Source organism: Phalacrocorax aristotelis, chromosome 1 (genome assembly GCF_949628215.1).
Source record: "Phalacrocorax aristotelis chromosome 1, bGulAri2.1, whole genome shotgun sequence".
Classification (NCBI taxonomy): Eukaryota; Metazoa; Chordata; class Aves; order Suliformes; family Phalacrocoracidae; genus Phalacrocorax; species Phalacrocorax aristotelis.
Genome location: NC_134276.1, coordinates 218,544,898 through 218,553,646, shown reverse-complemented (window position 1 = coordinate 218,553,646; position 8,749 = coordinate 218,544,898). Strand labels below are relative to the sequence as shown.

The window sequence follows — 8,749 nt, the reverse complement described above, 5'->3', positions numbered from 1 at the left end:
ATGGGACAAGCTGCTTTCCTGGGGTTCTGCCTGCTCGGCTGCCTGGCCCTGCACCCCTCGCTGCAAGGTGAGCCCCTGCACCCTGCTCTTCCCCCACTCCCTGCCCCTGCCCTTCGCCCACGTTACCCACACCCCAGGCACCCCCATGCCTTGCTGCCTGCCCTGCACCCCCGCAGCTACCTGCATGGCCGGGGATGGGCAGTGCTCCCCCCGGGCAGGGGTGGGCGCTGGGGGGACCCCGAAATATGGGGCCGGGAAGCAGCCCCCCCAGACAGAAGCTGGGGAGGCCTTGAGCCCCCCCGGGGGCTGCCGCCCACCGGGTCCTGGCTGCAGCCAGGTGCTGGGAGGTGGGATGGGGGTGAAGGCCCTGACACCACCCACCCCCCCTGAGCAGGGGTGCAGGCGAGCAAATGTCCCCGGGGCTGGCTGGACTTCAGGGACCACTGCTACGGGTACTTCGGCCAGGAGCTCACCTGGAGGAAGGCAGAGGTAGGTGCTGGGGCGAGGGGTGCCCGGGCCGGCCCCCCGCGGTGCAGGCAGGCCCCCACCCACCTGCCTGTCCCTGCCAGGCTTGGTGCAGGGCCGCCCGCGGGGGGTGCCACCTGGCCTCGCTGCACACCCCCGAGGAGCACCGCGCCCTCGCCGCCTTCATCGCCCAGCGCCAGCGCCGGGAGGAGGAGGAGGAGAACGTCTGGATCGGCCTCTACCACCGGGTGAGGGTCTCCTGCCTGCGGCGCTGCCTGCACCCCCCGTGCCCCCCGCGGCCCCCGGGGGGGGGGGAGTGTCACCCCGCCCCGCACCCTCCCCACGCGTGCCCGGGCAGCCCGGCCGGAGAGACGCCCCTGCCCGCGCCCCCGCCCCAGCCCCAGCCCCAGCCCCGCGCCCCCCCGCGCCCCCCCGGCCGCTGCCTGACGCTGCCTTTGCCTCCTGCCCGTCGCGGGGCGCCAGGGCCAGGCGTGGACGTGGGTGGACGGGTCCGAGCAGCACTACTCGGCCTGGGAGGGGGATGATTCCCCCGGGGGGCTGCGCTGCGCCTCGCTGGAGGATTCCACGGGTGAGAAGGGGTTGGGGGGTCGGGGCCGGAGCCCCCGGGGGCGGGCTGGGCGGCGGGGGGCGGCGGGGAGGGTTCCCCGGCCCCCCCAGCGCTCGCTCCTCTTCCTCCGCAGGTTTCCTGTCCTGGGAGGACGAGTCCTGCGGCGAGAGGAAACCCTTCATCTGCAAATACGCAGCCTAGGAGGGGCCTGCGAGGCAGCCGCGCCCCCCCGACTGCGCCCTACACCCCACACACCGCGTCCCCCCGCGTCAAACCCCAACTCCGGCAACCCGCACCCCCAAACGCCGTTGCACCGTGCAACCTCACAGCCCGCACGCCCAAACCCCACACCCCTAAAACCCGTTGCACCGTGCATCCTCACAGCCCGCACCCCGAAACCCCGCGCCCCCAAAACCCCGCACCCCCAAAACCCGTTGCACTGTGCATCCTCACAGCCCGCACCCCCAAACCCCGCGCTCCCAAAACCCCGCACCCCCAAAACCCCTTTGCACCGTGCAACCTCACAGCCCGCACCCCCAAACCCCGCGCCCCCAAAACCCCGCACCCCCAAAACCTGTTGCACTGTGCATCCTCACAGCCCGCACCCTCACACCCCGCGCTCCCAAAACCCCGCACCCCCAAAACCCCTTTGCACCGTGCAACCTCACAGCCCGCACTCCCAAACCCCGCGCCCCCAAAACCCCGCACCCCCAAAACCCCTTTGCACCGTGCAACCTCACAGCCCGCACCCCCAAACCCCGTGCTCCCAAAACCCCGCACCCCCAAAACCCGTTGCACCGTGCATCCTCACAGCCCGCACCCTCACACCCCGCGCCCATGGTTGCCTCCAGACCCCAACAGCTCCGCCGCCGCGGGCGTCCCCCGACAATAAAGTGCGCCAAGGCACCCGTGCCCACGCGTGTTCCTCCGCCGTGCCCGTGGTACCGGCCCTGGCAGGGCACGACGGCCCCCCCTGTGGCACCCACGCGGGACGGCGGCCGGGCAGCCCCGCGCGTTCCCCGACCTCCCCACGGAGCTGGACGGGGCAAAGGGGCAAAGTGTGGGGGCAGAGCAGGGCCTCCCTGTCCCTGCGCCCCCCCGCCCCTGCCCCCTAACCCCGGGCCGGACCCGCTGGCTCCCACGCGGAGCGGCGTGGGGGGAGGAGGGGGCATTCCCGTGGGTGCGTGCCTGGCGGTCCACGCAGGGGGATCCAAACCTGCAGGAGGGACCCTGTTGCCCCCAGCTCCCGCCCCCCCCCGGCCCCCCCCGGTTTTCTACACATTTTTCTCCATTTTACAATCAAAATAAGCGAGGGCCGGACGGTTCCCCCAGGGTGCGCTGGCGCCGTGGGGCGGGGGGTGTCTCCGGGACAGGGGATGTCCCCAGGGCAGGGGGTGTCCCCAGGGCAGGAGGTGACCCCCGGGCAGGGGGTGTCCCCAACAGGAGGTATCCTCATCAGGACATGTCCCCAGGGGAGGGGGTGTCCCCAACAGGAGGTGTCCCCATCAGGACATGTCCCCAAGGCAGGGGGTGTCCCCAAGGCAGGACATGTCCCCAGCAGGACATGTCCCCAACAGGAGTGTCCCCAAAGAAGGAGGTGTCCCCGGCGTGGGGCCGGGCACCGGCTCCCTGGGCCGTGAGCGCCTTGGCGGTGGCACTGCCTGTGCCCACGCATGTGGGGGAAGGACGACAGGCACAGGTGGGTGCTGGGTGCTCAAGCCAAAGTTTATTGCCCGCCGGGGTCCCAGCTGGGCAGTGGGCAGGGAGGGGCGCGGGGGCGGCAGGGCAGGAGGTGTGGGGGCATCTCCACACCGCAAGGGGAAGAGCTGCCCCTCAGAGCTCGTGCTGGCACAGGAAGGGGAACCTGCTGGAGCAGGGGTAGTCATGCCATAACTCGAAACCTGGGTGGGGGGCAGTGAGTCACCCAGAGCCCTGCCACCCCCTAGCACACCCCCTTTTACCTCCATCACCCCCACCTCCATCACACCCATCTCCACCACCTCCCTCACCCCCACTTCCATCACCCCCCACCTCCATCACCCCCACTTCCATCACTTCCCTCACCCTCCGCCTCCATCACCCTCACCTCCATCTCCCCTTTTATCTCCATCTCCCCTCCTTCACCCGTACCTTCATCACCCCTTTCATCTCCATCACCACCCACCTCCATCATCTCCCTCACCCCTACCTCCATCACGCCTCCTCTCCATCACCCTCCTTCACCCCCTGACACCCCAACTCTCCTGCAGCGGCTGGGGGTCCCGGTCATGTGGCATGGCCATGCCAGCCCCCCCAACCCCCAGGACCCGGCTCACCTGAGGACCATTCCAGCACCACACAGTCCTCCCTGTTCCACCGGTTGTTGGGCTGCCCCGGGGCCCAGCGCTTGTAGTTGAAGACGGAGTTATCGGACCACTTCCACTGCCTGGACTGTGGGTGCCGGGGGAATGAAGGTCAGTGGGCTCCCATGGCAGGGGCCGGGGGTCAGCGGGGGGCTGGGTTGGGGGGCTGGGGTCGGTGGGTGCCTGGGGCAGGGGCAGTGGGTGCCCAGAGCAGGGGACAGGGTCAGTGGGTGCCTGGGGTGGGGGACAAGGATCATTTGGTGCCCAGGCCAGGGGCTCAGTGTGTGCCTGGGGTGGGGGACAGGGATCAGCGAGTGCCTGGGTAGGGGACAGGGGTCAGTTTGTACCCAGGGCAGGGGGTCAGAGGGTGCCTGGGTTGGGGGAGAGAAATCAGTTGGTGCCCAGGGCAGGGGGTCAGTGGGTGCCCAGGGTGGGGGGCTGGGGCAGCCGACGGGCAGAGGCGCAGCCCCCTGACACTCACGTGCTCCTCGTCCCGCAGCCCGATCCAGGTGTTGTCCCTATCCCTCTGGCTGATGATGTAGCGGGCAAAGACCCTGCTGGCCCCCAGGCTGTGGATGGAGGCCAGCCGTCCCTTGGGGCCGTACCGCCTGCACTCGGTCTGGGGGGGCACAGGCGGGCGGCTCAGCACCCAGCACCTGCAGCCACCAGGCACTGGGTGCCGGGCACCCCCGCGCAGAAAGCCCGGGGGTGGGGGAGAGCAGCAGAGCCCCCGACCCTGCCACATGTCTGCGTAGAGGAGAGCCCTGCCCCTGCGGCAGACCCCCTCTGCTGGGGTCCTGCTTCTGGCCAGGGCGATGCCCCCACTCCCCGCCTGCCGTCCCTCCCCGGGGACCCCCCCAGCACCCCCCGGTGGTGCCAGCACCCACCTCAGCCTCAGCCCAGGTCCTCCTCTCGGTGAAGTACCCGTAGCAGAACCCCCGGTAGTAAAGCCAGGTCGGGGGGCAGCTGGCTGCCGGCATCCTCTCCAGGGCAGGGCTGGGGGGGCTGGCGAGGGCACCTTCAAAACGCAGGCAGAGCCTCTGCTGTCCCACGGGAGGGGGCACCCACCGCTGCCCCACGGCCCGTGCCCCCCACCGCCGGGGAGGGAGCCAGGATGTCTGCTGCAGGTGTGGGGCCAGATGGGCACCAGCCCCCCAAGACCCACCCAGCAGTACCCCCACCCGGGGACACTCCCCCACCCAGCAACACCCCCACCCAGGGACAACCACCCCAGGGACAACCCCCCAGGCTCTGCCACGCACCCAGCAATTGGGGTGCCCGGAGCAGGGTGTGGGGAGGGGTCCCACTGGAAGGGGGCTGCCACAGAATGGGGATGGGGAGTGGGGATTGGGCATCAAGGCTTGGTAATCAGGGATCCGTGATGAGAGATTGGGGATGATGGCTTGGGAATCATGGATCAAGGACGAGGGAGCAGGAATTGGGATCAGGGATCCAGGATTGGGGATCAGGGCGTGCGGGATCAGGCGCTGCTGCCTGGCGCGGGGGAACTGCACCCGTGTCCCGTGAGGGCCCATGGTCCAGGCAGGGAATCACCTCCCAGGAAGGCCAGGAGGAGCAGGCAGCCGAGCAGGCGGGGGGCAGTGAGCCTGGGCCCCACACTCATCTCTTCTGCTGCAGAGAGAGCAGAGGAAGGGCCGTGAGCGGTGGGGGGGACCAGCATGGGGAGAAGCAGCTGGGGGTCAGGATGCCAGGGCTGCTCGGGGGGTACCTGCCCAGCTGGGCAATAGGGCTCAGCGGGCTCCCTCACACCACAGACCCACTAGGATAGAGGCAGGGGGTGCCCGGATCCATCCCAGGACAGAGGGCAGGGGGTGCCCGGATCCATCCCAGGCAACGGGAAGGGGGCGGCCAGATCCCTCCCAGGACTGAGGGCAGGGGGTGCCTGGATCCATCCCAGGACAGAGGGCAGGGGGTGCCCGGATCCATCCCAGGACAGAGAGTAAGGGGTGCCCGAATCCATCCCAGGACTGAGGGCAGGGGGTGCCCGGATCCATCCCAGGACTGAGGGCAGGGGGTGCCCAGATCCATCCCAGGACAGAGGGCAGGGGGTGCCCGGATCCATCCCAGGAAAGAGGGCAGGGGGTGCCCGGATCCAACCCAGGAAAGAGGGCAGGGGGTGCCCGGATCCATCCCAGGACAGAGGGCAGGGTTTGCCCGGATCCATCCCAGGACAGAGGGCAGGGGGTGCCCGGATCCATCCCAGGACTGAGGGCAGGGGGTGCCCGGATCCATCCCAGGACAGAGGGCAGGGAGTGCCCGGATCCATCCCAGGACAGAGGCAGGGGGCGGCCAGATCCATCCCAGGACAGAGAGTAAGGGGTGCCTGGATCCATCCCAGGACTGAGGGCAGGGGGTGCCCAGATCCATCCCAGGACAGAGGGCAGGGGGTGCCCGGATCCATCCCAGGACAGAGGGCAGGGGGTGCCCGGATCCAACCCAGGAAAGAGGGCAGGGGGTGTCCAGATCCATCCCAGGACAGAGGGCAGGGGTTACCCGGATCCATCCCAGGACAGAGGGCAGGGTTTGCCCGGATCCATCCCAGGACAGAGGGCAGGGGGTGCCTGGATCCATCCCAGGACAGAGGGCAGGGGTTACCCGGATCCATCCCAGGACAGAGGGCAGGGGGTGCCCAGATCCATCCCAGGACAGAGGGCAGGGGGTGCCCGGATCCATCCCAGGACTGAGGGCGGCGGTCGCCCTGGGGACAGGTCACAGCCACGTTCCGGGTACCTCTGAGCGTGGCTGATGGTCACCCAGGAGCCCAGCGGGCAAATGCCGCTTGCGGGCTTTGCAGCCACCCAAGGGCAGCAGCAGCTCCAGTTCCCTGGAAGCGGGGACGTGCTGGGGATGGGCTCGAGCTGCCGCCGCCGCCCATGCACTGGTGAAGGTGTCTGGGGTCCTGCCGTGACCCACCCCAGAGGGCAGGTTTAGGCTGGACAGAGGGAGGGAAGGATTTAGGCTGAGGGTGGTGAGGCTGTGGAACAGGCTGTCCAGAGAAGCTGTGGATGCCCCGTCCCTGGAAGGGTTCAAGGTCGGGCTTTGGGATCTGGGGCTTTGGGCTTTGGGCTTTGGGGCTTTGGGCAACGGGATCGAGTGGGAGATGTCCCTGCCCATGGCAGGGGGTGGCCTGGACGGTCTCTGAAGGTCCCTCAACCCCAACCAGTCTGGCTCTACGGTGCAGCCTTCCTGGGAGCGGAGACAGGGACGGAGCAGGTTCGATGTGACCACAGCAGCGCCGTGGCCATGGGGGAGAGGGCTCGTAGGGAGAGGGGTGGGAGGATGCAGGTGTCCCCATCCCACTGCAGGGCTCTGCAAGGACGGGCACGGCAGGCGGGGGTGCCAAGGGTGGCCGTGCTACCTTCACCCCACTGCCCTCCCTGCCTCCGGGGTCTCCACCTCCCTGCGAAGGTCATTCATCCTCTCTGGCCCGCACGGGCAAATGGGGAGTGATGGGGCTCTGCCCACCCCCACCCAGCCCCTCTCACAGCCAGACACCAGCCGGGTGCTGGACCCCCTGGCTGGGTGCTGGACCCCTGACTGGGTGCTGGACCCCTGGCTGGGTGCTGGACACCCTGACCGGGTGCTGGACCCCCTGACCGGGTGCTGGACCCCCTGGCTGGGTGCTGGACCCCCTGGCTGGATGCTGGACCCCTGACTGGGTGCTGGACCCCTGACTGTGTGCTGGACCCCTGACTGGGTGTTGGACCCCCTGGATGGGTGCTGGACCCCCTGGCTGGGTGCTGGACCCCCTGGCTGGGTGCTGAGCCCCACGGCCAGGCACCTGTAATGCCACCCCTATAGGGTGAGCCCCGGCGTGGGTGCGTGAGGCTCATGACATTCGTGGCACCCCATAGCACAGGGCAGGAGGCCGCTGGCTCCTGCACGTCCCCGTCACCGCACGCCACTCGCAAAGCAGGAATATTCTTGGGAGTATTTGCTGGCATCGCCCGCGAACACGCTGTGGGAGGTGTTAGCGAGAAGGCACTCACCAGACAGCTCCTGGGAGCGGGGCTGGCCGGTGGCTGACATGTCTCTGGGTGGGTGACCTGCGTCCCGGGGGCAGCCTGGTCCCCCAGGGTCCCCCTGCCTGTGGGGGCGACGGCTGTGCTGGCGGGAGCTCCTTGGGTCGGGCGCACGCTGCTTTTATGGCTGTGGTGCGGGGCGGGCGCGGGGCATAACAGCCTTCCTGGAGCAGCCGGGACACTTCTGCTTTGTGGGTTCATTATCGCAGCTTCTCTGCTCTGCCCTTAACGAGGGCGTCCGGCGCCCCCAGCGCTCCCAGTGAGACCAGCTCGGCTGCCTGGCTGCTCCCACACTGCCCCTACGGACACCTGTGGGGCACCAGGATCCCGGGGGTCACCAGGAGTGAGACCACAGCGTCCCTGGGGTCACCAGCAGTGGGAAGCACAGCGATTCTGGGGGTCACCAGGAGTGGGAAGCACAGCGTCCCTGGGGTCACCAGGAGTGGGAAGCACAGTGATTCTGGGGGTCACCAGGAGTGGGAAGCACACTGTCCCTGGGGTCACCAGGAGTGGGAAGCACAGCGATTCTGGGGGTCACCAGGGGTGAGACCACAATGTCCCTGGCGGGTCTCTCTGCGTGAGGTGAGACCTGTGCCCACGCCAAGCCCAGCACTGCTGCCGTGACTCCCACGAGGTCCCACCAGTTGACCCACGAGGATGCAGGGCCCGATCAGAGAGAAGCGCTGCAGGCAGTGTTCAACAGGAGGAAGAGGGGGAATGTTTGGCGTGTTTGGCGTGATGCCGTTTGTCTTCCCAAGTCACCGTTACGCGTGCTGGAGCCCCACTTTCCTGGAGATGGCTGAGCGCCCGCCTGCCCGTGGGGAGGATGAATGAATTCCTTGTTTCGCTTTGCTTGTGTGCAGCTTTTGCTTTCCCTCTTAAACCGTCTTTAGCACAAGCCATGAGTTTTCTCACTTTTACCCTTCTGACTCTCTCCCCCATCCCACCGAGGGGGAGAGAGCGAGTGGCCGTGTGGGGCTCAGGCAGTGACTTGGCCAAGGGGGGACACACAAAGGACCATCATCGCAACTGAAATCAGCATCCGCCCCTCCCCGCCAACACCCCACACGTTTATCGCCTCCATCACCTCCCCTTGAGACTGGCCATGCTTGCCCACACTCCAGCTTTCGCAAGGCCGGGGCTGAGGCTGGTTTCTGACCGTTGCAGTTGTGGGTTCTTGATGCAACCAAGGCCCAAAGGTGGCTGCACGCCACTCCGCATCCCTGGCTTGTCCCTCTGCATCCCTGGGTCATCCCTCCGCATCCCTGGGTCATCCCTCTGCATCATTGGCTCAACCCTCCGCATCCGTGGCTCGTCCCTCCGCCTCCCTG

General features: G+C 68.2%; 2 protein-coding genes across 2 annotated transcripts; one reads left to right on the top strand and one right to left on the bottom strand.

The window, feature by feature from the left end:
* Positions 1 to 1,360, top strand: LOC142057865 (rheacalcin-1-like). The gene is made up of 5 exons (XM_075094766.1): positions 1 to 67; positions 395 to 489; positions 570 to 713; positions 949 to 1,054; positions 1,167 to 1,360. Exons 1-5 carry the CDS (start codon positions 1 to 3, stop codon positions 1,232 to 1,234), a joined length of 480 nt encoding a protein of 159 aa, XP_074950867.1. The 3' UTR covers positions 1,235 to 1,360.
* A 1,388-nt stretch (positions 1,361 to 2,748) lies between these two features.
* LOC142057823 (C-type lectin Cal-like) lies at positions 2,749 to 7,853 on the bottom strand. Its single transcript, XM_075094638.1, has 6 exons — positions 7,386 to 7,853; positions 4,930 to 5,007; positions 4,263 to 4,393; positions 3,857 to 3,994; positions 3,349 to 3,463; positions 2,749 to 2,934 (listed from the first exon to the last, which is right to left on the bottom strand). Exons 1-6 carry the CDS (start codon positions 7,423 to 7,425, stop codon positions 2,867 to 2,869), a joined length of 570 nt encoding a protein of 189 aa, XP_074950739.1. The 5' UTR covers positions 7,426 to 7,853; the 3' UTR covers positions 2,749 to 2,866.
* Between the last annotated feature and the right edge of the window lie 896 nt (positions 7,854 to 8,749).